Source organism: Astatotilapia calliptera, chromosome 11, assembly GCF_964374335.1.
Source record: "Astatotilapia calliptera chromosome 11, fAstCal68.1, whole genome shotgun sequence".
Taxonomy (NCBI): Eukaryota; Metazoa; Chordata; class Actinopteri; order Cichliformes; family Cichlidae; genus Astatotilapia; species Astatotilapia calliptera.
In genome coordinates, this window is record NC_137432.1 from 14,352,039 (window position 1) to 14,379,452 (window position 27,414).

Consider the following 27,414-nt stretch of genomic DNA (forward strand, 5'->3'; position numbering starts at 1 on the left):
AGTGCATGAGTTTAGACTCACTGGGCAAATTATAATTTTTTACTTTTTTTTTTTTTTAAAGTTAAATCTAAAGTAGTTATTCAATTCCCCCCTCCAAAAAATAACATATTAAAATAATGAAGATGTAAATAATTATTAGAGATAAAAATAAGTTAAAAAGTGCTTACTAAAAAATGACAGATTTCAGCATATTATGTGAACTGGAAAATAAAATTAAAACAGCAGTATAGAGGTATAAAAATCTCACTTTAATTTGTGAGGAATTCAAATGTTGCAACAGTATTTCCTTGTGGGTAAATCAGCACAAATTGTACAATCTTTAATGTCCAGTGCTTGTGGCTTCAGATTTATATCAGGATACACTAAATATTTTGTCAAGCTAGTTTTATCTGTATCTATAAATAGTCTCCATTTAATTTAAAGCATGCCAGTTATGAGAACTTTAATGGACTCAGTGAGGCTTCTGAATCCTGGTTTAATTGTATTAGAAGACATGTGAATAAATGTTGCTACTTCTAATGCTATTTACTCATGGTCCTAATATTGAAACCATAAATAAGTTTAAGAATATTGGCTCAGTTAGCATGAATTACTTGGTCTGAAATAACAGGCCAGGATTTTTGCCACTCCTGATCTCTATGGTGGTCAATCCAGGCTCCATGGCAGAGAGAAGCTCTCACCCTCCAGCTCTTTGGAAATCACAGAGGTGAATCGGGTCAGTTGCTCTGAGCTGAAGTGGTTTTTCCAGTCTCCAGCAATACCTGACAACAAAAACATGTCAAGCTTGAGTCACATAAACATAAAAACATCTGATGAGAAAAGAAATTGATTCTGGGAAGAAATCTAAAAATACACTTTTGATAGAAGATATGGAAACTCGCCTTTTCTTAGAAAAGGAGACTTGTCACTGTCCATGTACACCTTGGGGATTAGACTGAAGTTGGACATGTTGTTGTTCTGCATGCTCTTGAAAGAACAATGCTCTGCTATCTTCTGAATGACTTCCTCAGTCAGATTACAGCCCAGAAAATCGGAGATATGCCTGAGTGATGCAGGCAGGTCCTGGAAGAAACACGGTTGTTATATTATGTGAAACAGTGTGTGTTTTTCAAATTTAGCTTTTAATGAAAGCTCATTCTGAAGTCATTTTAAGATCATACTTTGAAAGGTCAGCGATTTGAGTGATTTAAGCTTCACATTTTTGGCACGATAAAAAGTCTGAGTTTTATTAGTTGAATACTATACGTCCAAACGTAATATGAACTTTGAGGGTTTTTTTAACAGCAAGAATATTAAAATAACCTTTTCTATTGGGAATATTGCAGACATACTGACAACACAATACTCGAAGATAAAGTGTTCTGTACAGTGATCTGTTATGCTTTCCTTTCATGGAAAACAATGGAAGACGTTGTTAACAAAAAAATTTTTAAGTGTTTTACCTGAACCATTTCTTCGTAGGTAATGTACATTATTCTGTCTCCTAGTTCACTGTTTCTCCAGCTCTTTACGTGGTCTGTCCATTTTCCAAACATCACTGCAAATAAGATAGAAATTGGCAAATCATTCACATGCAACCACTCTTCTACTGGTGATAATAGAAGTGCAGTTTTGATCTCTGACCTTTGCCCTCAAGAAATTTATCCATGAACTCATCAAAGGTTCCTGGATCCTCAAGGAAGCCAGCCATCTGGTGGAAGTAGTATGAAGACACCATGATGTCCTTTGGGTTCCTCATGACGTAGATCACCTACAGCAGAAAGAGTGCAAAAACATAATGAGTGTAAAGTCTCTTATATAATCAGGAATGAATTGGGAATATCACACAGAGTCATTACCTTTGCTTTGGAGGCACAGAAGGAAGGGGGCATGAGGCTGTATGGAAAATGTGAGACCAGTGCCCGTGGAGATGCCAGCTTATCCACCACCCGTGCCAGTTGTTTCTCTTCTAGCCATGGGACTCTCTCCCAGTTAGGAATGGTATGGATGGGGGTCAGATCCCCCCCATTCAGCACCAGTGGGAGGATCTCCTGCATCCAGATTGTACCTGAAGAAATAACAGTGAAATAACAATCTGTATTGGAAACTATGCCCGGGCTCAGGAACCCTTCTGAGAAACAATGCCATTGAACACAGTTTGTCATTGCACCACAACTTCAAAACAACATCCTGCCCTGCAAGGGAAAAAAGATCCAGAAAGGCTGTTGTCTTCTTTGAGGCTGACTTCATCTAACAAAGACTTAAGTGAAAGATTTTCCAGAGGTCTGACAAATCAAAATTTGAAAGGGTCGTCCAGATGATTCAACTTCTTTGACCAAGTATACGTAAAGCATGTGTACTTATACTGGATGTAAATGTACCCTCAGTACAAAAATAAAAAAAAACAGCTCTTTGAAAAACATTTCTACCAGCTATTTTTGTGCTAAGCTAACTCAGCCTTACATTTGTTGCTGCTGCCTGCACTGTAGATGGGTGACTTTGCATCAACATGTAAACAGAAAAAATTTATGTAGCCCAACATTACATTAGGATTTAGTAGGTGGGAGAATGCTAAGATCTGTTGGAGTGGTGGGCATAGGGAAAAGAATCACATAAGAACAATTCCCAATGTGAGCTCCAGTAGGATTTTTCTTTGAGTACATGCTGTGATCAGCTAAGGTATGCTGCTGCTCTGAGATTCACTGTTGTTCATGGATTTAGCCAACAGAGATGCTAGATGTTACAGAGTATGAAGCTGCTATAAACGTCAAGCTCAGTGAGTGGACTACTAATAATATTCCCACCATCATTGTCTGTTAAACTGACCATGAAGCCCACAGTCTGCTCTCTACCAGTCCTACAAGGTGCATTATTACAAACAGTAAGCTAACTTGTTGAGCCTTCACTTAACTGCATAGCATTTTCATGCAACCTCTGAATGGGATACAGAGAGTATACTCCAGTTTGTTTTTTAAATAAATAAGGACATTATGTATAATCTCTGAATTTCAAGAAATTCCCACTTTCCCCCCTGCTGTCCTGTCTTACAGCTGAGTATGAAGTGGTGGGAATGAGAATCAGCACCTCTAAGTTTGAGAAAGTTGGCAGAAATGGCCTTTCTCTGAAGGGAGGCTGGTCTCTCCATTAGAGATTGTGCCTCAGGGTAGAGCTGCTACTCTTCCATACTGAAAGGAGCCAGTTGAAGTAGAACCTTCTACTATAAAAGCATGCTGTAATAGCTGCAGTGTGTGGTTTAGCATTATGTTGCTGAAATATGCAAGACCTTCCCTGAAAAAGATATTGCCTGGACGGCAGTGTATGTTCCTCTGAAACCTGTATATCCTTCTGAGACCAAGCCGGTTCATTTATGTGCTCTGTAATGGATATTTGCTTTTGGTCTATATCGTTTGACTTATTTGAGCTACCCTCCTAAGCCCTGATGTGCTTATTAGAGGAGTTCCTCTCCAATGGTGGGTGGTCCCTTTAGGCCAAAAAGGCAGGATATCACAGAAAAAGAGGCAGAAAATCACAGAAAAATTAAACTAAAAGTTACTTTTCTGCTCTGAAGGCACCTTTCCAGATGTGCAAGCACTCACTCCATAAGCACAGACCCCCACACCTTCAGATATGCAGGCATTAATTTGAGGAACATTTTTCTGAAACCATTCCACAACTTGTGAATGCTGTTTTCAGAAAGGAACCGCTGCCTAGCGTCATTTTTGAGAAACTCTGCCTCTCTGAGATGATCTTTTGATTCCAAGTCATGTTGCTGACGACCTGTCGCTAATTAACCAAATAAGTTTTGAAATGCTCCTCCATGTGATTATTTTTAGTGTCACTTCCCTTTTCAGTGTTCTTTTGCCCAAATCTCAGCTTTTTTGAGATGTTTTGCTGCCATCAAAACAAATTTCTTAAATATACAGGAATAAATTCCTCCATATATAAAATGTGGAAACTAAAGCTTATCAACAAAAACCATCAGAGACAACTAGAAAAGCTAAAAAGCGACAACAGATATGAGAACAAACACATACCTGACTTCGGATAAGTGATGGCAAACACATCAGTGTCTTCCACACAGAAATTTTGGGCATACTCCAAGCTCTCCGTGGTGTGGGCCTCCAGGGGCAGGAGGAGACCGTGGTACTTAATGTACTCAGTGGCAGACATGACAGTTCTCTGGATGAGTGAGTCTTCTGTACTTTTCTCCTATCCTTCGTTAGAGACTTTCTCCTGTTACGTAGTCAGTGCCCTTTCCCTGAGCACCTCCTTATTTAATAATCTAGTTGGCATGATTGGACCATTCTCCCCCAAGTACGTATACCTTCCTGAAAGGGAACTTTGTATTCCAAACTGCTTTTATATTTCAGAGGTTGAAGCCAAGACCTAATGACCACGGGTTGGTCTCAAATAGTATACTGTCTTTTTATTCGATTACTCTTGGCTTTATGTAGTAAAACTGACTTAAAGAAAATAAAACATAAACAACCTCATGCTGCAGACATTACTGACTGGTCATAGGTTTTGAAATTTTGTTGGGTTGTAATCATCAAGTTATGTTCTCCCTTTCTGTGTCTTGACATAAAGTTGGAGTGATTCCGTGTTAGTATAATGCCTGGCTTGATATGACTCACTGGAATTCACAACCGCAGCAAAGTAGCACGACAGTGTAAACACTACAGCGTTGTTCAGCAAGCTCGTAAAAGCAAGTAGTGTGTGTGCCTGTGTTTATGTCTGTGTCTGTGACCATTGTGCCTTTTCAACAATGACAGCTTTATTGGACTCAAGGGACAACAAATGAGAGACAGAAAAAAATTGGGCCGTGTGAGCTGAACTAGCAAAAAATGAGTGAATACCATTCGTTTTGTACGTCCTCCTTTTTATTCAGTTTTTTCTTACCGAAAAACAATCCTGCGTGAAAAATGGGCTCCTCTCCTTGATGACCTATTTGTCCACATGTGATCTTTTTATTAGTATACTGGATCTGACTGTATTACAGTTTTTCTCGATTGCTTAAACACTATAACCAGGCCTCTAAACTAAAATTTCAAAACCGTAACGCTATTGGTCAAAAAGCTCACCCATTTCCCTGAACTATAAACACTATTCCCTGCTTTGACACATGACTCAAATTTGGTGAACTGTCACTGCAAAACTCTACACACAAATCCCTACATTTTACAGTGCTTACACCATGTAGTCATTTAGAAAGCACTAGCATGCAATAATGTTAACTTAAGTCAGCATAGCTTGAGCTCAATTAGCACACAATTAACCAGGTGGAAACACTAGGAGTCAAAATTTAGCACACACCAATCAGAACCTGCGATGGATAGATAAAAGGGCCAAAGTCAGCTCATTCAGGTTTGAAACAATGGATCCAAAGAGATGCAAAGGAAGAGGACGTGGTGGAGAAAGAGGACGTGGTGAAGGAGGAGGACGTGGTGGAGGAAGAGGACATGGTGACGGAGGAGGACGTGGTGGAGGAAGAGGACATGGTGAAAGAGGAGGACGTGGTGAAGGAGGAGGACGTGGTGGAGGAAGAGGACATGGTGAAAGAGGAGGACGTGGTGAAAGAGGAGGACGTGGTGGAAGAGGAGGAGGAGGTGGTCTAGGACAACAGGAAGGTGGTGGAGGAGGAGGGAGAGGTGGAGGAGGAGGAGGACGTGGTGAAGGAGGTGGAGGTGGAGAACGACGGCGACAAGGAAGGGGAAGAGCAAGGGCACGAAGACAGTTAGTCTCGGATGAAATTCGAGCCACTTTAGTTGACCATGTCCTTGTCCATGGGATGACTATGAGGGAGGCTGGGCAACGAGTACAACCAAATTTGAGTCGCTTCACTGTTGTCTCCATCATCAGAACCTTCAGGGAGGAAAACAGGTAGGTGTACTTGCAGTAAGACTGCTTTGTACAGTAACGTTTAAGTTACTGAACTTATGTGTCTTGAGTTTCAGTATGTTTCCATTATTTGCCTGTAAAATGAATGTGTGACAGTTACAGTAATGAGTGCTTCTATTTTTGTAGGACACAGAGACGACCACCTGGTGGAGGCAGGTTAAGGCTTTTGTCGGAGGAGCAAGAGAGGGAACTTGTAAACATGGTAATTGCAAATAATGTAATCCGCCTGCAAGAGATTCAAAGGAGAGTGATTGAGGATGATCATCTTTTTCGAGGCATAAATGCCATCAGCCTCTCCACAATTGACCGCATCCTCCGAAAGAATCAATTCCGGATGAAACAGGCATACCGAGTCCCTTTCAAACGAAACTGACAGAGTGAAAAACCAACGTGTGGAATATGTTCAGGTATGAGTTTGGATATTGTATAAAGTATTGTGTACCATCACAGCATGGCAGTTTATGCTGCCATTTCAGCACTCTTGAACTGTGGTTCAGGGTACCGATTGACTCTACTGTGTTATGTGTTTTGCAGAGAATCTTTGAGATTGAAGGACGGCCTGTTCCCCATGAAATAATCTTTGTGGATGAGGCAGGTTTTCACCTGACCAAAAGAAGGAAAAGGGGGAGGAACATAATTGGCCATCGGGCTATTGTAAATGTCCCTGGTCAGCGTGGGGGGAATGTCACTATGTGCGCAGCCATCAGCCAACGAGGGGTACTCCACCGCCATGCCGTACTAGGACCCTATAACACTATGCTTCTCCTTGCTTTTCTTGATGGTTTAAGACAACATATGTTCCAGCTGGACTACAGGGAACCAGCACAGCCAGAGCAGCCTCACTACGTTGTTGTGTGGGATAACGTCAGCTTCCATCGCGCTGCTCTGGTTCGTGACTGGTTTACCAATAACCCAAGGTTTTCTAATATCTTTCTGCCTGCATACTCTCCCTTTCTAAACCCGATAGAGGAGTTATTTTCGGCATGTCGGTGGAAAGTGTATGACCGAGAACCTTATGTCCGTGTTCACCTCCTTCAGGCCATGGAAGAAGCCTGCCTAGACATATCAGTAGATGCATGCCAGGGGTGGATCAGGCATGCAAGAGGATTTTACCCCCGCTGCCTGGCTGGGGCCAATATAGCCTGTGATGTGGATGAGATTCTCTGGCCTGACCCAGACCAAAGACAAGATGCTGAGGTGGGATAATGTTTCTGGTGTGTGTTGTACTGTATAGTACATGAATAACAATGTGCCACTGTACATACATTGGTTGCGTCTTTTGTGTTTATCATGTGGCAAGGGTTTTGAAGGGGAGAATCATAAGCAACCTAATTGTTTTGGAACTATTGTTTTGAATTAATTGTACCAGTGTGCAAAACTCTGTTGTAGTGTGTGTGTTTTTGAGGGCTTGTGTTTGATGTCTGAGGGCAAAGTTTGGTTTTTCAGCAGGAGTGAATAGTTTTGAGTGTAGAGCTTCATTTTGACCTGGAAATAGGATGTTTGGGAAATTGAGTGAGATGTTATGGATTTGTGTTTACTGTTGTGAGGATATGAGGCGTAGTTTCAAGAAATGTGTTTTAGCAATCGAGAAAAACTGTAATGGAAAAAGTTTCACACCAGTAGTTCTTTAGTTTATAAAGAAATACAAGTTATCCTGCATTTGGAGTGAAAGTTCAGGAATGTGTTATTCTTTGCTTGTTCCAGATACAAATTTGATTACTTTCAGATTTTTGCAGCATTCCTGGCTGCTAACTCTTTGCAGAAGACTCACTGAAATTTTGATTCATATAAGCATGGTGTGTATTTTCAAAATACAGAAAGTAAAGTTTTAAATATTATAGGAGTTCTGTCTTTCATCCCAAAGACAGAATTCCTAAACACAAACTTAATAACGTAGTATATGCAGTGTTGGGAAGGTTACTTTTAAAATGTATTCCACTACAGATTACAGAATACATGCCCCAAAATGTATTTTGTAACGTATTCCGTTACGTTACTCAATGAGAGTAACGTATTCTGAATACTTTGGATTACTTAATATATTATCATGCTTTTTACAACTGCATGAATGTACTGTTGCTGTGTGATTTATTACTATTACTGAAAGCCCACGGCTGATTTGGTGCAACATTTGTTGGATATGGTTCATTTAAGACAGACAATTGCTTTAGTCTACCCAATGTGTGGGCTTCCAACCCCTGTGGTCTGACATGTAGGAATGTGTTTGCATTTGTCTCCAAGATACAGTTCATCATAAAATGTTGCTGTAAGCACACCTGTATATGCTAGCAGCTTCAAATCTGCATAGCTGTTGCATTTTAAGTTGAATATGCTTGCAAATAACTTTTCTCCAAAACATAAAAAGGCAAGGCATTTTCAAGCTTTGACTTGCTCCATAAAGTTAGCAAAGCATTTTTATATCTAATATCCTAGCTTTTTTTTCAGTCTACCATTGCAACATCCCAGAAGGATCAACTTGTGTGAGCTCGCCTGCTGACTAAAAGCTCCAGCTCTGTAATATATAAGTGGTGATTAGAGCACATTGAGTCACTATGTACACATAATGTACAGGCTTGAAAATCAGATTAGAGGAATGCAGAGTGGCTAAAGTAGCTTGATTCATTATGAGAGAAAAAAAGCAACCCCGTTACAGATATAGGGGAATGGAGCTTTATTTGTAGGCCTTATTTTTACAAAATCCAACAGAAATGTGTCTTTTCAAAGATTCATCCATCATTCTTGTTATTACAGCTACAGCTGAAATAAAAACAAGCCTGTGTGTCTATCATACGTCTGGAGAACAATATGATGTTTAGCATTTAAAATTTGACTACCATTTCATCAAAACTATAAAAGAAGTAAATAAGACAACAAGTTACTGTTAATGACTTTATTGATCTTCTTGTTAAAATTCTCAACAACAAATTAAATACAACATTACATCCATGTTAATTAAGATTGCAGTATCATAACTTTGTATTAGCAGAAACATGTGGACTGTGCCGTGAATGTGCTATGCTCAGTAACTTTAAAAATTGTACCAGTTAAATGTCAAATACATGCAGATCCAGAATATGGAGGTCCTAGATGGCAAAAGTTAATCATATACAAGGTTAACATGCAATAAGTATTACACACTAAAAAACAATATATATTAACCCTTTAAAGCCGGTCGGAGCGGGCACGCTCCGTTTTACATAACTATTTTTAAATCCCGGTAGCACTGCAACCACGTAAGCTAGCGCAATAATTTTTTTTGCATATGAAACCGGAGGAGTTGTACTTACATCTTATTCCATCAGCTTGCCCTAGGTCACAGTTTCCTTCTACATATAGCTTTGCAAAAACTGCATAAAAAGCACTTGTAGCAACAAAAACATAATATTACAGAAACACGCTTTGCCGATCCGATCAGCTGTTTGTAACACTTCCTACATCCATCAGCGCGAACTATCGCATGTCCGTCATGACCTGTTCGAAACCGGAAGTGACGTCATTTTGCGGCAATTTAGTTTTTTACCACTAGTTCATGGCACTAGTTTATGGGCTCAAATTGTGGTTATAAATATTTTAAAATATTTATTATAAATATTTTACAAGTACGAATATTTTGTAAATCAGACAGCATAGTTGTGAACTGAGTTTTGTAACCTGTAAACCAAATATCTGAAAATTTTATGTTTGTGCATCTATGGAAGAGAATTTGTGTCAATGTAAAAGAGATTTGTATTTGTAAAAAAATATTTACACATTACAAATTTGTTTTTTAAGGTCTGGTTACAGATGCAAAGCAAAAAACTATATATTAAACTTAAAAATTTTGACCAAATTCTTCTTCCTTTCAGCTGATTGGTCAATGTCAGGTCAATCACAAATTTAACAATCCAATCAGAGACAGATGGGTTGGGCTGTCGAAGGGGTGCTTTGCTGAGCTGCAGGTCCTGGAAGGGTAATATAGTTTGAAGCTGGAGGATTTCCATATGAATATTCATTATAAGCTAGGTCCCTTAACTTCCGGTAGCTGTTGAAAGGATAAAGCTGTGATATACCAGAAATCCCATTATTACTTTAGTATTACCTAACACAAAGTCAGGGCTGACCTGGGACCTGTGAGTCACACTGCGGAGCATAAAGGCCCTTTCACAACGGCATGCGCTGCACTCACCGCTAAATCAGAGCGAAGGATCCAAAATTTGTTGTGCTGGTCGATGCACTCTTTTGTTTTTTTGGGGCAGCTCTATGTATACTAGATGTGCCTCCTATAAGAAATATAACATTACTCGCGATATAGGTCTCGATTTTGTCTTTACCACTCCTGATCTCTCCATCTCACTATTTCAGATGGTGGTCAATCCAAGCTCCATGGCAGAGAGAAGCTCTCACCTTCCAGCTCTTTGGAAATCACAGAGGTGAATCGGGTCAGTTGCTCTGAGCTGAAGTGGTTTTTCCAGTCTCCAGCATTGCCTGACAACAAAAACACGCATGCAAAGAGTCACATAAACATAAAAACACCTGATGAGAACAGAAATTGACCATGGAAGAAACTCTGAAAAGACATCTTTGATAACAAACGCGTCCAAGTTGGTGTGTTGTGTTCAATATCACTAATTTTTCAACCCAGTCAGATGTGTCATAATGGGATATGGAAACTCACCTTTTCTTAGGAAAGGAGATTTGTCATGGTCCATGTACACCTTGGGGATCAGACTGAAGTTGGACATGTTGTTGTTCTGCATGCTCTTGAAAGAACAATGCTCTGCTACCTTCTGAATTACTTCTTCAGTCAGATTGCAGCCCAGGAAATCAGAAATACGCCTGAGAGCCGCAGGCAGGTCCTGGAAGAAACACGCTCGTTATATAATGTGAAACAGTCAGTGTTTTTTTAAATTTGGCTTTTATTGAAAACTTATTCTAAAGTCATTTCATGAGCAAACTTTGAAAGGTCAGGGGTTTGAATAGTTTAAGTCACAATTTCAAGTTTTGGCAAGACATAAGTCTGGGTTTGTTTTGCTCAAAGTGACAAATGTGGAGGGTGCACTCCAATGTTCCCTCTAATTTTTCATGTGTCTGAGCGAACACACAAACTCCCTGCGCGGTCCCTTGGACCACTGTGAGCAACATTAGAAGTGTGCACTGTGGTCACGCCAACATCGAATCCATCCAAATTACATGGTTTATTAAAATAATCAAATTAAAGCATTTATGTTAGACTACTTTTAATTAACTGCTTCAGCACACTGACAATGAAAATTTGAAAAAAAAAAAAATCTTGTTCATGACCTGTTTAGTATGTTAACACTATTGGAAGTGAAAATAACTCTAACTCCAATTTTGAAAACACAACTTTCTTTCTTTTTTAAATAAAGCTCTGACTTGAATTATGAGTATGAGTCTGTGGTCTGGGAGAGAGTCCTGTAATTCTCTGTTTGCAAAATACAGTATATAATGACCAATAGTATTCAGGAAGAAAACCAAACATTGCATATCTTTTTATCATAACTCTGGTTTTAGGTGGCCTATCAACACAATTTAAAAACTGGTATAAAGTCCACACTTTTTCCGTCAATTGTTTCGTCTGTCCTGCTCACATCTCCAATGGTTGTACACGTTGTCATTAATGTGGCTTCACTCCACATAAGCCACGCCGCTTTGCTAGCTAAAACACCGGTGTCGGCACATAAGGACGCTGTCATAGCCTGTCAACCACATTGATTAGCTGCGAATGTAAATGGCATTATTGGCTGGACTATGGAATACGGTGGCATCGTTCTAATCCCATACAGGAGCAGCCAGTCACTCACTGACTAACACTGCAAAACAGAATTGTTAAAGTTTTAATTTTAATTTCAATTCAGGTTAGATTTTTTTTTGTGCACAACACAGATTTTCTGTGCGCAGAGACCGTGCCAGCAGTGCGCAATTGTGCATGTGCGCAGCTTAGAGGGAACATTGGTGCACTCGGGCCTTTAGGTGGAGCATCAAAATATGTGGGAAATTGTGTCTCAAAACTAGGGATGGGAATTTAAACATGTAAAATAATTTATTAATATAATTTAAATAAAAAATAACGCATTTAATCACACTTTGCATTTCAAGCAAAGGGGAACTTTTGTCAATGCACAATTTCCTGGAATACCAACTACACTAATGCACACATCAGATGTACAAAAAGGGAGAAGAAGAACGCGCATTGTTAGGACTGATCGGAGGCAAATTTCATTTCAAAAGACTACCTGACAGAAGCCTTGATAAAAGCATGGTTTTGTGCAAGCTGTCCAAAAAGGAGTTTCCATACCACCGAAGCACCTCAACCTTACGATACCATCCAAATTCAAAACATGTTGCAGGAGGCACAGAACCTAGCACTGGCAGTGACAATAAAACATATGAACAGTCCAAATTTGATGAAATGACTGGCCCCAGAACCAAAATTAGTAAGCCAATATTGGACAAACTTACCAACTCTCGCATAAAAGGATTGCTCTGGACTGTAGACTACTATCAGTGGTAGAAGATAGGGGGTTAGAAAATGTGCTACAGTTAGCATCAGGTGATCCAACTTTCAACTGCTGTGCCGAAAGACTATTTCAAGTAAAATTGAACAGCCTTATGATATTGAAAGGGAAGCAAAATGAGATGCATTACAGACACCCCTGCTAATATGGAGGAACTACACCAGGAGCAAACAAGACTGGAGCAACAGAAAGAGCCACTCACACAGGATGTTACTACACGGTCAAATGATGGTGTAAACCATGATGTTGAAGAGCAGCAGTAAGGTGACTCCTGTGCGGATGGCGAATTCAGTCGACTGCTTGTTTCGGATGCGAATTTGGCTCAATGATCCGTTCTAATTTTCCTGTAGGAGCTTAATTACTTTCGGTGGGATGTGCTCAGTCTCCAGTGTCATCCAAAGTGTTGCCCAATCGATGCAGTCGAATGTAGGCTGAAAGTCAATAAAGATGATGACCGTCCGTTTCCCACATAAAATTTGCTCCTCACCTGGCAAATACTGAACATCTGGTCACAGGACCCGCGGTGAGATCTGAAGCCGGCTTGCTCTTTGCGATTCGTTTGTTCGCGATGTTTCTGCAGGCATGATTGAATTACTTTCATGAAGACTTTTCCACTGATCAAGAGCAGACTGATGCCGCATTCGTTTTGGCATTCTTGGTTGTTGCCTTTCTTGAAGATTGGGATAATGATGGCCTTCTCCCATGTTCTTGGAATCGTCTCTGTGCGCCACATTTTTTTGCGGAAGAAGGTGCACTTGTTGGAGAAGAACATCACCGCCAGCCTTGATCGATTCCGCTGTAATTGCATCCACACCAAGCGCTTTTCCATTTTTCAAAGTCCCGATGGCTGTCTTCACCTTTGCCAGGGTTGACTCATCATCGGACCATCGGGGTCTCTGGTGCTTCGATGGGTGGCGGCTCTGCTGGTGGTCCTTGTGGCTCCGTCCAGCACTGTAACCGCTCAGTTGATGATCATACAAAGGTGCCATCAGCCTTTCAGATGTTGTCATTTGTTGATTTGGTTTTTCTACTCAGGCATCAGAGCATTCGATAAATGGTGTGGCACTCATGCTTTGAGGCCACTTCCTCCAAGTCAGCCACTACTTGGTTCCAGTAAGCCTCGCGTTCTTCCTTCAATCGGCGTCAGACGTCCTTGTTGAGCTGACGATATCGTTTAAAGTCGACCAGCTTCACATATTTCGCTTCATCTACCATATCGAGACATTCGTCGGATATCTACGGCTGTGTTCGGCAGCGTGTGGGATGGCACAGGTCTTTGGCGCTTTCCATGATGACGTCCAAAACTTGTTGCTCTTTGACGTTGACATCTTCGGATGGCACCAATGCAGCAAAATGGCTGGATAATGCTATTTGAAATTCTGCCTTGTAAGCGGGATCTGACAGGCATTTCCAGTTGGGCTTTGCCAATGGGTGCGATTTGCATTTGGCTCTTTGTAGTAGAAGATTTATCACGGAAACAGGAGTCAATCAGGATGTAATCCAACATCGCTGAGTCATCACCTGTTGGATTTTGCCATGTGAGTTGATGTTTCTTTGGATGTTAAAATTGGGTGTTTTTCCGATGATGAAGTTGTTGGTGTTGGCGAAGGACAAGAGGCGCAAACCGTTGTTGTTCATTACACCATGTCCAAAATGACCCGACCCCGTGCTCTCCCACCCAGTCCGATTGAATCCAACGTGTGTTGTAGTTGGTTATAGAAATTGTTCTTGGCCGGGTCTGGATTTGTCTCGGTTGGTGTGTAGATGGTAATGAGGTGGGTTTTGATGCTACCGTTGATGGTGAGCACTACAAGGCGATTGGAGATTGGCTGGAATGAGACAACACTCTTGACTGTGCGACGGGCAACCATGAAGCCAACTCCTGCTTTTCGTTTTTCTCCACCCGAGTAGTAGAGTGCCATCTGGTCATCGTTGAGTGATGGTTTGACGACCGTCTGCCCTGATCCTGTGAGTCATAATTTGGATAAAGCTCTGATGTCGATTTTGCAGTTCAGTAGTTCTGGCAATGATTTCAAATTTGTATTTCCACTTTCGGTGTGATGATGTTTCGGTTCCTTCGGCCAGTAGCCCACTTCTCACCAGCATCCTTGTTCCCCAATACTGGCGCATCGGCTGCCCCGGATGCGGTAGCATTAAACAAAGAATTTAGGACATTATTTTCTTGAACTGTCTACTACAGGTTTGTGACTGAGCTTCTTGGAGGTGAGCCATATGTCTTATATTCCGTGGTTTTACCTGCTTTCTGCCACCTGCGTCACACCATGGAGGTCTCCAATGATAACTCAAACTACATGGTGAAATTTAAGACTGCCTTCACAAAGGACCTATCCCAGCGTGTAGCTACACTCAACCATCAGTGGCTCAAGATAGCTACTGTGCTTGACCCACGCTTTAAGGATTTAAAGCATCTTGCAAGCGGAGAGCGAGAAGAGTTTTGGACCAGCCTTGAAGCCCTGCTGCAGGAATAGCGTAAAGATGCCACCACAAAGGAGGCAGCAAAGACAATGGGCCTCCTCCTCTCTTCTTTGTCTTCAGACTCTGATTGAGATGAGGATGCCCTGTGCAACAGGGCTCTGAGTTTGTACAGAGCAGAATCCATCATCAGCGAGACAGACTCCCCACTGCAGTGGTGGTCCAGTCGAGCAGAGACCCACCCACAGCTGTCTGGCCTGGCCTGGAAGCGATGATGATGATGGTTATGCATTTACCTGTCACTTGCAATGTTTCATGTACATGTTACCTGCAGTGAAATGGGTCCCCTTCTAACTATATACACTGCAAAAACATCACATTGGGAGATCACATCAGAGAGCTGTCTTCCCAAAGGATGATAAGAAAAACAATGAAATGCACAATACATGAGGGGAGAGGAGGAGAAAAGCAGACTGAGCTCCTGAGAGGAGAGCAGTTTGAGAACAGAAAAAAACACCTCAGCACAAAGCACATGAATCTTCATACCTTACAAGATAAAAACAGATAAAAGCACAGTTACTTTGTCTAAGTAACTGGTTAAAAGACACAGACAGTATGGAGTACGTAGGTATTGTGAGTCCAATGGGTTTGTTATTTTTTGCACTAAAATAGTCGATGATCACACTGTTTTAGCGGAATGTACAAAATAATTTTGGCTAAGGTTACTCACAGTTTAAAGGTGAAACTGGTCAAATAACCTTTTATATTTCTGCTTTATTTTTTTAAGAAGAAAAACTGCACGTTATGTTGAAATTTTTATCATTATTATTGAAAGACAATACCATTTTGAAAATGTACTTATAACAGTATTTTATTTTAAAGTCTGCCCAATTTTGGCCAGAGATATTATTTTTGCTTCTCTGTTTTGAATTGAAATGCAGTTTAATTTTTTTTTTCCCCCAGAAATTAAGAGCTTGAGTTTACAATTTTCATGACCATGTCTATTATTTATTCTGTCGCCCACTAAAACCCTTTTAAATCAAAAAAAACATTTGCGCTTTGAGGCACATTTGCTTGTGCGATTAAATGTGATTAATCAAGATTAATTCATTAATTACAAAACCTCTAGTTAATTAGATTAACTTTCTTTTAATTGAGTCCCACCCCTACTCAAAACACAATATAGATGTAGGTAAGTAACAATTTTTAAAAACACAGTTGTCAGCTTGGTCGAGTGGCCATGGAAGCAGACATCCAACATAAGAACCAAAGAGTCTTTGACTGAATGGAATAGATGGGTTTAAATAACCTCACAGCATATTCCATTCTGCAGGTTTCACTCAGGACTATAGATGATACAAAAGAAATTGCATTGTAACACAGAAATATTTATAAAAATACACTATTTACAAACATTTCCAACTTAGGCCACATTTAAAATAATAACCAACAATAATCCTATTATAAATATGAATGAATGAATAAATAAATTCCCATACCCTATACTCGTGCCTTACTCTCCTCCCGGAACAAATAAATTGTTTGCGGGTCCTGGGGCCAGTGTTGGGGAGTAACGGAATACATGTACCACCGTTACGTATTTAAAATACAAAATATGAGTAAATGTATTCCGTTACAGTTACCGTTTAAAAAGGTGGTATTTAGAATACAGTTACTTTGTTGAAATAAATGGATTACACGGCGGTACTTCCCTGTTTCATATTGTGGCGGGTCAGGACTGTTTGGGTTTTGTTTGACAGCTATGTTCTGTTGTTCCAGGCGGCAGCGTTACGGTTGCCATGGTGACGCGCTCTCTCTGCGACTGTGTGTTTCCTGGGTTAGAGAGCGCTTTTTTGTTGTTGTTGTTCTCGTGCTAAGCTAATTGGCCTAAAGAATGTAGCCTTATGGCAGTGTAGTCCGTGCTGCAGGGAGAATGGACTGCCATACCTGTTATGTGTCTGTGAGCGAAGGAGGGAGAAAAATGTGAGTGGAAAAGTACGAGCTTTCACAGAGCAGAAACAATAATAACCACTGCAGCCAAGAAGAGTGCCTGACGAGCCCAGTTGTAAGTAAGCTATTAAGACTCGAGTGTACACTGTGTTCGTGTTTTCCTCTGAAACAATAAGTTCCGTTGGAGCAGCCTTTCAACGCTTCTCTCTGTCTCTATTTTTCGGCTACGAGCCCGACTCGGAACCGACGTATTAGCCAGAGGTCCCTTTACTACGGTTCGGAGCCACGGACCTTCAGTAATAGTAATAAATCACACAGCAACAGTACATTCATGCAGTTGTAAAAAGCATGATAATATATTAAGTAATCCAAAGTATTCAGAATACATTACTCTCATTGAGTAACGTAACGGAATACATTACAAAATACATTTTGGGGCATGTATTCTGTAATCTGTAGTGGAATACATTTTAAAAGTAACCTTCCCAACACTGCCTGGGGCACAATCTTCCCCGATCATAACATTGCAACCAGGAAGCAGCAGAGGTGAGTAAAAGGCTGAAAAAACTATTTCTTTCTATGATGTTCTAGCTGACTACTATGATTTATGTTTGCAAAAATTCATGTTATTTAACCAACAGATTTGTATATTGTAGAGCTGGGCGATAGAACGATAACGATATGTATTGCGAAATAACTTTTTCTCGATAGAAAAATTAAACTATTGCGATAGGCCTCACCGCTCTTGTCCTCTTAAAAAAAAACAAAAAACAAAAAAAAAAACAGCCAATCCAAATTAAGTAGCGCAGAGCCGAACCAATCGCAGCCGCAGCGTCACGTCACGTGACTTGTTACGTACAGCACAAGTGCCAAGCCGCACATGTGTATTTGTTTTGGGAAGCAGCCAGCCGGCGTGCCGCCCGGGTAACGGAGGAAATGAGTGTGCTGACTAGAGAAAAATCAACCGAGAGCGTGACCGAAGAGAAAATAGATGATGGCTCCAATGCCGGAGAGATTGTCGAACGGAAGAGCCATAGAAGTTCCGTAGTGTGAAGGTATTTCGGCTATTTCAAGTCTGACAAAAAACAGAGTAGCGCGCACTGTAAATTGTGCCAAAAGCAAGTCTGGAAATGCAATAAAGCGGTGCATGCTCAATCTCTGACTGGAAGCACTAATTCGTCATTCGGCTTTTGTCAGACTAAAGTAACTGTTAAAACTGTTTGAAAAGCTAAGCTATACAACAAGGAGAGATTGAGAATTTCCTTTTAGTTCTCAGTTTATTTGATATTGACAAAAGTTAGTCAATTTTGTCTGTTCTTCTGTAAAACAAACTAAGATTTATTTTTAGAATTAATATTTTGTTTCTAAGTGGAATTGACAATTTAGTCTGTTTCGTTTGTTCTATTTTGAAACTTAAACGCTTTAGCGGCTGCCTTTTGTGTAGTTTGCAATATTTGCCTTTATTTATCTGAAAAAGTCTCATGTTCCTTTAGTACATCTACCCTGTTGAACTTATTATGGGAAATAAATATTTAAATCAAAACAAGCTGCTGATTATTTCACATTTTACTTGTGAGCAACGGCACATTTAAATCTAACAAATATAGTTATTTGGCTTATATCGTGATAGATATCGTTATTGCCTGAAATGAAAAAAACATATCGTGATATGAAAAAATCTCATATCGCCCAGCTCTAGTATATTGATATAGATCGCTTTCTTTACTTGTATAGTGTAGGCGAATGCCGTAGTGACGAGGTGCAGGCTGAAGTTGAGCAAGACAACCGCACCCACAAATACACACACAGCTAACAACAGCTGCTCATGTAATTCAGCTGATGACCTGATAATGAATAAAAGTTTCAACAGTCCTCCAATTACTTTCTGTTTACTTCAATGCAGAATATGACAATTGAAAATATAACAAGAGAAAGTGTGAGTTAAAATATTTATTCTGTGCAGGTAATGGCAGCTCTCTGTTACACCTGTCTCTCATAGTGTGCACGCACACACTGACAATGCGGTGCACTATGAGACACTGTGTCTGGTAGTTTAGTCAAGAAAAAAAAAAAACCTCACATGAAATACTTTCCTTTCAGTGAAAACATTGGAAGTGTTTTACCTGAGCCATTTCTTCATATGTAATGTACATTATTCTGTCTCCCAGTTCACTGTTTCTCCAACTCTTCATGTGGTCTGTCCATTTTCCAAACATCACTGCAAATGAAGCAGACATTGGCTGACCAGTTACAGATCCAACCACTATTGTGATAGAACTTGCAAATATTGATTTTCTTGCATGTCTCCTCTTGTGCATATGTGATCTCTGACCTTTGCCCTCAAGAAATTTATCCATGAACTCATCAAAGGTTCCTGGATCCTCAAGGAAGCCAGCCATCTGGTGGAAGTAGTATGAAGACACCATGATGTCCTTTGGGTTCCTCATGACGTAGATCACCTACAGCAGAAAGAGTGCAAAAACATAATGAGTGTAAAGTCTCTTATATAATCAGGAATGAATTGGGAATATCACACAGAGTCATTACCTTTGCTTTGGAGGCACAGAAGGAAGGGGGTATGAGGCTGTATGGAAAATGTGAGACCAGTGCCCGTGGAGATGCCAGCTTATCCACCACCCGTGCCAGTTGTTTCTCTTCTAGCCATGGGACTCTCTCCCAGTTAGGAATGGTATGGATGGGGGTCAGATCCCCCCCATTCAGCACCAGTGGGAGGATCTCCTGCATCCAGATTGTACCTGAAGAAATAACAGTGAAATAACAATCTGTATTGGAAACTATGCCCGGGCTCAGGAACCCTTCTGAGAAACAATGCCATTGAACACAGTTTGTCATTACTGGGATTTAAATAGGCTCGTTACTCGTTACTTCGTGTGGTGGCTATGGAGCTTCCACAGATTCAGTAACATTAGCAAGTGGTGGAGGGCAGCAGGTGGAGGATGGAAAGAGGACGCAGAAGGAAAAGAGACCCGAGGCGGCCGCCGGTCCAAGTGTGAACTGAACTTCAGGTAAGAAGTTCTGACCTGCAGTCTCTCTGGGTCAGATATGAACCAAGTTTAGGTGGAGTTTATTTTCGTTATTCTGACTTTTTCCGTACTGCGTGCTAGCTAGCATGACGGAGTTTCTATACAGCTGGGTGGTGCTATGATACTGATGTTGAACTTTATTTTGTTCATAAGTTATTAGAGTTGCCAACCGTCCCGTCTGGTATTCAGAGAAATATTACGCGTTTCTTATTGAGGTGAAAAGGAACAGTTTGTCCCGTAATTCAGCTACAATGAAAAAGGCACAAAGCTGGAGTTATTCTGTGTCTTTACGCTGCACAGCTGCCTCTTCTTCCCTCTCCTGTTTCTACTTCAATCATGAAAACTGATCAATGATCAGCTGATCGGCTTTTCTCTCTTGTTTGTTTATCGCTCACTTTGCGCCAAAAGAGGAAACCAGCGGATGTCGCGCTAAACAACAGCAGCACGTTTAAGCTTGATCAGCTATTGTTAGAATTTATTTAATATTAATTTCTAATATCGGCTGATGTTTGCTGGAGCCACAGCTGTAAAGCTGCTGGTCATGATATCAGTTTGGTTATCTGGTGAGAGGGAAACATGAAGATGAAACCAGGAGATGTCCTTACTGAATCATCAGAGCTGAGCAGGTGATGGAGAAACAGGTTTACCTTTTAGGTGACATGAATGAGTTGAAGGGAAGTTATGAACTGTTTCTGAGAGACAAATAACCCCAGGATCCTTTTCTAAGTAGCTGACAGCTGGTAACTGTGCAGGGGCGGATCTAGCAAAGTGTGGCCAAGGGGGCAGGTAGGGCATTAACAGGGAGAGGGGGGCACAAGGAAATACTTTTCTTTCTTATTCCCATTTAAAATGTCTAGCTTTTAAAAAATAATTATCTGAATCTTACAACAAACGATTGATAGATTGATGCATATATACCATCAAAACAGTGAACATCACTGTCACAACAGTGTTTATTTTCATTCAAAGGCTTTATGATTTTTCCTATAATGGTGGGCCGGTCTCTAGTCAAAATGCCCGGGCCAATTTTCTGTCCCAGTCCAGCCCTGTATGCAGCTCATCTGCAGTCTGGTGTTACCTACATCTTCGTATTCAGAAGGCAGAATTTCCGAGTTCTGAGTACAATCGAAAGCACCACGACTGCAGTTTTTGTGTTGGATGTAAAAGGCGCGCATGACGCTGTGACGTAGGCTAGAATCATGGCAGCAGTCAATGACGGTCCAGGCGTGGGATTTCTCTCGTGGAAATGTGCACATTATCTTTTCCTTTCTATTGGTAGGTGGCACAGTGCACTTGTGGCAAGTAAGCAAGCTAGAAGACTGGCAAAGTTATGGAAGAAACACATTAACAAGAGAATTCTGAGTAAAACCAAAGTTACTTTCCCTAGTAACTAGTTACTTTGAAAGTAACGAGTAACTTTAAGTAACTGAGTTACTTTTGAGAGAAGTAACTAGTAATGTAACTAAGTTACTATTTTAAAGTAACTTACCCAACACTGATTCTGAGTGAGTTACTATGACGACACACTCCGTGAAGCTAACCTGCCCCCTAGCAGGTTTACTTCAACTAACCCTGACCTTCTCCGCCTCTTTGTCAGAAACCTGACTGTAGGAAGTGTCAGACATGGCATGCCCCTTCCTTGAAGAGCCAGTAGATGTTGAAGCCCAAATTCTCCACAGAGCTTTCCGCCGGGAGAGAGTGATTAGAGCGCGTTTGGACATTTTATCATTTCCTGATGATTTTCTGTGTGAACGTCACCGTTTTTCAGCACAATCTATAATTTATTTGAATAACATCCTCAGGCCTAATATTGCTCATGTGACACATCGCGGACATCCTCTCAGTTCTGTACATATTATTTGTATTGCACTTCGGTTTTTTGCAAACGGGAGCTTTCTGTATAATATTGGTGACGCTGAGCACGTTTCCAAGGCTACCGTCTGTCGGGCAGTCAGGAATGTTACAGTTGCACTGAAACGTCTCCTGTACTCGTTTGTGGTGTTCCCCGGTCATAGACCCACAAGATTTATCAAAGAGGGATGCCACAAAATTGCAGGTAGCAGGATGAACTTAATTCATGATGTGGTGATACTTGAACTACTACTTAAATTTTACATTTATTCTCACGGTTCCCAGGCGTGATTGGCTGTATAGATGGCACTCACATTCCAATCATTGCTCCTTCAGTAAATGAAGGAGACTATGTGAACAGGAAGTCTTTCCACAGCATTAATGTACAGGTACATAGCTCCCTGTAGCATTTCAAACTAACAAATTATTTATTATAGTAATGGATGCTAATTTGTGTTCTCTGCACTGTGAAGATCATATGTGATGCTGCCAACATTATCACAAATATGGAAGCCAACTGCTCAGCCTCTGTGAGTGGTGGTGGTGGACGACCTCCACCTGTTTTTCGGGCCTTTTTTTCTGTTGGCTATAACGGGTCACATTTGAGCATACAGAGTAAGCAAATATGTAATTGTAATGTGCTCAGATAATTTCAATAAGTGCTTACAGAGGGGAAATTAATGTAGCCTCTAACTGCAATTGATTTACATCGGACAAACAGACCAAGCACTATGGCTCATAATACAATTACACCTTACCTGTTTGGACTATATTTTTATATTTCATTTTTACTTGCTGCCAGGAACGTTTGGGGCCTGTTGGGTTGCACCTGCGCTCACGTCACATCACAAAATAAAATGTATAAAATATAAAATAAAATAAAATATAATAAAATAACGTGTTAAATGGGTGGAAATCCCTAGATCAATGTTTAAATTAACACTCACGCATTGACTCTGTCGGCTATGTTTTGCCATGCATGCTCCCTTTCTTTTGCAGCTGAGGCTGTGTTACTTTTTTTCCGCAAAATTTGCATGTTATCGGCATATGCTGCCATCAGAATTTCGGCCTCAAGTGCTGTAAAATACATTGACCGCGCCTTCTTTCCCTCCGTCTCCATGGTGACTCGCTTAATCTGTGCTCCACTAATCAGGGCTTTATGTATCCTTGTGCGCGCGTTTAACTTGGGGTTAAAGCAACTCCGCGTTGATTGAACTAATTGTTATCAGCCTTTCTGAAACCGAATATTCCGAGTTGGACAGTTCGGGGTTACTCAACCCTGAGTATCGTTTTTCACTCTGAGTTTTCTAAACTGGCTTCCTGAAATAGGGCCCAGGTCTTCAAGTATAACTGCATAACGGGTTAACAGAAACAATAGTGGGAACCGGTGCTTAGTATCAGGAACGCTTATGAAAATCGGTCTTAGTAAATGTGAGCACAGTTTGTAACTGCTCTCCAATTAAAGATCCTGCACATCATACACACACATGACTGCCAGGTGCAGTGCTTTCCATCATCTCAACACACTCTTTTCACTTGTTGGTATATTTCATCTCTATCATTAACCACGCTAATCTGCTGGACATCCTTTCTACCTTGTCTTGACTAGCCAGTTGTTACAAGCCCCATTTTCTTTTCTTAGTGTGCAGCCTCACATACAACTCATTATAAACCATTTCCTTTCATAAGCGCTCTCTTTGCTGTATGACAAGCTCCCAGTACTCAGGTCTTTCTTCACTTTGGATACTTTCCTGTAGTTCTTCTTTTCACAACAAGTCTACTTGTTGTTTGGAAACTATCCAGAGGATACATTCTGCGCAGTTTTCCCAGACATCTGATAACCCTTGCCTTCCACCCAGAGCTATCTTAAATCCTCTCTGAACTCTGTGCAACATTCTTTGCTCTTCAACTTCAGCGACTCATCTGCCTAGCTACATTCTCACCTGCCACTACCTTGCAGACTCCCATTTCCTTCAAACTGCACATTTTATACACTTTTATACATCCCTCTATGTTCCTCCCTCTTCTTGAAGTACATGTTCACCACAGCCATTTGCATCATTTTTCACAATATCATAACAGTTGACACACGGCTTTGGAGTGACTGGAAAAACTTTGCATAACTCTTGCATAGTGCACAGTATCTAGGCTTACTTAACCACATATATAGGTTTATGCAGTCTCTAGCCTTCAAAGGCAAACTGGTAATAGTAAACATTCAGGTTGAGCAGCAAACTGTTCAAGGACGGTGTTGTGCCAAAAAGTGATTGCCTGCCAAAAACTGATTTCCAATGTTTCCGTGTATTTTTTATGTGTAATATCTTTACGTATGTTCGTAAACAGACTTCGGTGAACAGGGTTTACAAAGGGGTTATATATAGAATAAAAAAATTATCTGTTTTTCAAGTATCTTTACAACTCTGTGTTATTGTACTTACATTATAACCAATTTGGTCGTTTATCCCCACTTAAAATATTTTTACAGAACTATTGTAATATTTGCTGCCATTTCTGTTGTCCTCTTGGCCAGCTTACTCTCACAAAAGACATTTTTAATGTTAATGACATTTTTTTAACTGCATAAATAAAGGTTACGTAAAAGTCACTGCCAAAAACTGATTGCGGCTTCTACCTTCTTACACTAATGTTGTTTGTGGCTCAAGATGACTTTATGTCATCCATAAGGGATGCATTTAGGGTTGCCAACCGTCCCTTAAAAAACGGAATCGTCCCGTATTTAGAAACAAAAGTACACGTCCCGTATTGAGCTAATAAGGGACGCACTTTGTCCCGTAATACAGTGAGAATCAAAAGTAGTCTATAACTTTTAATGGAATTAACACTTTGTTTGAAAACATAATTCCCAGCCCCTCTCCTGCTTTGTGACCAATGAGCTGACAGCACACTTATGACAATTCGAGTATGACAAGTCAGATTACCGCTCATCTCATTGGTTGAGGAAAGGTCGCTTACGGAGAAAATACCGGAAGACAACCGATGACCACAACAACAAGCATGGCCAACAGGGGAACAAACGCCGACACTGCGGTGCAAGTCTCGGACGGCACACTGTGCGTCCATAAAATGAAGGTTATAACAGAAAATCTGTCGCTCACTCTCTCTGTCTTTCACTCACACAGACACACCACCACATCAACTTTGCTAAATTGCTAATGAAAAACATTGATCAGGCAGCTGTGATTGAGCAGCAATGTAAATCCAACTATTTTCACGGTTGTTGTGGTCGTGATAATTTTGTGATGCCACATGGAAAAGGCTCGGATGAGCTTTCCAAAGTTCTACAAGTTGTGCCTCCATCGCTTGTGTCCAGATCACACGCTGCACAGCTGTGCTGCAACGTCTTTTTCACCGACGTTTACGTGTTTGCGCGTGAGCAGCTGCGGTGACACCCTCACGAGCGATTGATGATCGGGAGCTGGTCGTGAGGTGTTAATCGCTTCTCGTTACCCCACGTATACTACACGACGCATGATGAAGGCCAAAATCGGGCTGATCACCAAATCGGTCGCACGACTCAAAAATCGGCTCAAAATGGGCCAAAAATCGCACAGTGTGAGCCCAGCATTAGAGCAGCAATGTTTGTTCGCTCAGAGAAAGAAAAAAAAAAGGCTGCAAAAGTACAGGGAGGAATGGGAAAAGGAAAACACCTGGCTGGAAAAGTGCACTATAAAGCGCACTGCACTGTGTGCTGGCGCACTTTTTCCATAGGCATGCTTCTAATGGTGGGCACATGAAGAACATGAGGGGCATGAAAGCTCGGGGAACCCTTTACCAATTTTTTGTCCGCCAGGCCATGGCAGAGGGCAGATATGGTATGTAAACATTGGTTTGTTTTTTTAAACCCTCTGGTTAAGGTTAATATGGGCATGTGCAGTGAATATCAGGGCTATGTGGCCAGAAGTGTAATAATATAATTTATTTTGTGTAATAAACAACTGCAAGGATAGATGATTACAACAAATAGATGACTAATACATACAAGTAATACATAGATGAATAATGATGATGAGTTAAGATGCGTAATCATGGGAACAAGTGGGTTTACAAACAGGAGCAGCTGATTAGCATTAGAAAAGCTGAAATAATACCTCAACTGAAGCCAACTGTACTAAATGCACTAAATGTGCACTGTTACAAGAATATTTTTCGTTCTATTGCTTTCTATTAATTTATATAATTTTAAGTTAAGTAGGACAGAGTTCTTTTAAAGAAAGATTTACTTATATTCTCAAAAGTTAAGCATGACAGGCTTCTGTTTAAGAAAGAGACCTGTTTTACTGTGTTAATGTTGTCATTGTGAGCTAAAAATAAATGGCTAAATGATCATTTGTTTCCCATATGGTCATATCACAAAGAATATGCATCTGCTTAAATCAAGTTCAAGTCAAATGGTTAAAAAATAATTTCACACACAAAAAAAGAGCTACCACACTGGGAAGGGTGAAGACAACTGGGTCGCCCGGCCCTGGCCACGAGGTGTCCCTTATTTATTTTTCAGGGAGTTGGCAACCCTAGATGCATTTGACATATGTTTCACATATTATAGGCCAACACTTATAGCAGTTTAAATACGAGCAATCAGTTTTTGGCAAATACCGGAAATCACTTTTTGGCAGAACAACTGTTGTACTGTACAACAACTGTTGTATTGTACAACAACGGCGTACAATTCACTCGCGAACCTCATTTATTTTCACCCTCACCCGCAGACTCTGCGTGCTCTGTCTGACACCACTTACACAGATAAATGCGCAGGTGCAGCGTCTATCATCAAATTCTACCATCACAAAGGTTTAGTCATCAGTTTTCTGTGAAGTAAAAGCCGCTTGAGTGTTTTACAGAAGCTCTCACCTGACTTCGGGTAGGTAACAGCCAGGACGTCGTCGTCTTCAAACTTGAATCCCTGAGCAAACTCCAAACTCTCATAAGAGTGAGTTTCCTTGGGCACAATCAGTCCGTGATAGTGCAGGTACATCTCCTCGGAAATCGACATTTTTCGAAGTATGCAGAGAAAGTGTAGCTGTCAGTAACCGTCGTACTTCCCCGCCACGTTCACGCACGGTGGGAAATCACAGAGGAGGCGAAAATGCAAATCAAACAGTAAATATTTACTTTCCTCGTGCCCAGTGCTTGATTCCTTAAACATCTCCAAAGTTATTTATTATGTTACTTATGACCTCAAAATTACTATTCAGACTAATAGCAATTAACTGTCCCACAATCATGTCGAATAAAGTAATAGCCAGATTTTACAGGGTAACGTGAAGGCAGCACGTGATTTTCTGTATGGCGCCTGATTTACAATTAGGTTTTGTTCGATACAGCAATATATATATATATATATATATATATATATATATATATATATATATATATATATATATATATATATATATATATATATATATATTAATATCAGGTCAATACAGGGGCACTATTATGGGCAGAAATCTGTGCCATCAGAAACTGAATTTGAATAAGTTCAATTTGAATTTGAATTGCTCCGATTGAATCTGAATTGTAACTTGAATAAATGCTTTTGAAAACTGAATTTGAATTAGTCTAATTTGAAATTGAATTTATGGTTTGAAAATGATCATCACTAAATTGAAATTGAATTTTATATTTTGAAAATGAATTGATTTGCTTTGAAACTGCATTTTATCCTTTAAAAATTCAGCTCTCGAATAATTTCAGTTTCACTTCTCACCATTCAGTTTCAG

At 40.5% G+C, this 27,414-nt stretch overlaps 2 protein-coding genes across 2 annotated transcripts; both read right to left on the minus strand.

Annotated features, from left to right (window-relative positions):
- Positions 1–227: 227 nt before the first annotated feature.
- LOC113032041 (sulfotransferase 2B1-like) lies at positions 228–4,311 on the minus strand. Its single transcript, XM_026184688.2, has 6 exons — positions 4,014–4,311; positions 1,839–2,047; positions 1,624–1,750; positions 1,443–1,537; positions 882–1,062; positions 228–761 (listed from the first exon to the last, which is right to left on the minus strand). Exons 1-6 carry the CDS (start codon positions 4,147–4,149, stop codon positions 646–648), a joined length of 864 nt encoding a protein of 287 aa, XP_026040473.1. The 5' UTR covers positions 4,150–4,311; the 3' UTR covers positions 228–645.
- A 5,469-nt stretch (positions 4,312–9,780) lies between these two features.
- Positions 9,781–26,760, minus strand: LOC113032558 (sulfotransferase 2B1-like). The gene is made up of 6 exons (XM_026185544.2): positions 26,543–26,760; positions 19,323–19,531; positions 19,108–19,234; positions 18,899–18,993; positions 10,532–10,712; positions 9,781–10,341 (listed from the first exon to the last, which is right to left on the minus strand). The coding sequence occupies exons 1-6, from the start codon at positions 26,682–26,684 to the stop codon at positions 10,226–10,228; spliced, it is 870 nt and encodes a 289-aa protein (XP_026041329.2). The 5' UTR covers positions 26,685–26,760; the 3' UTR covers positions 9,781–10,225.
- Positions 26,761–27,414: the final 654 nt, after the last annotated feature.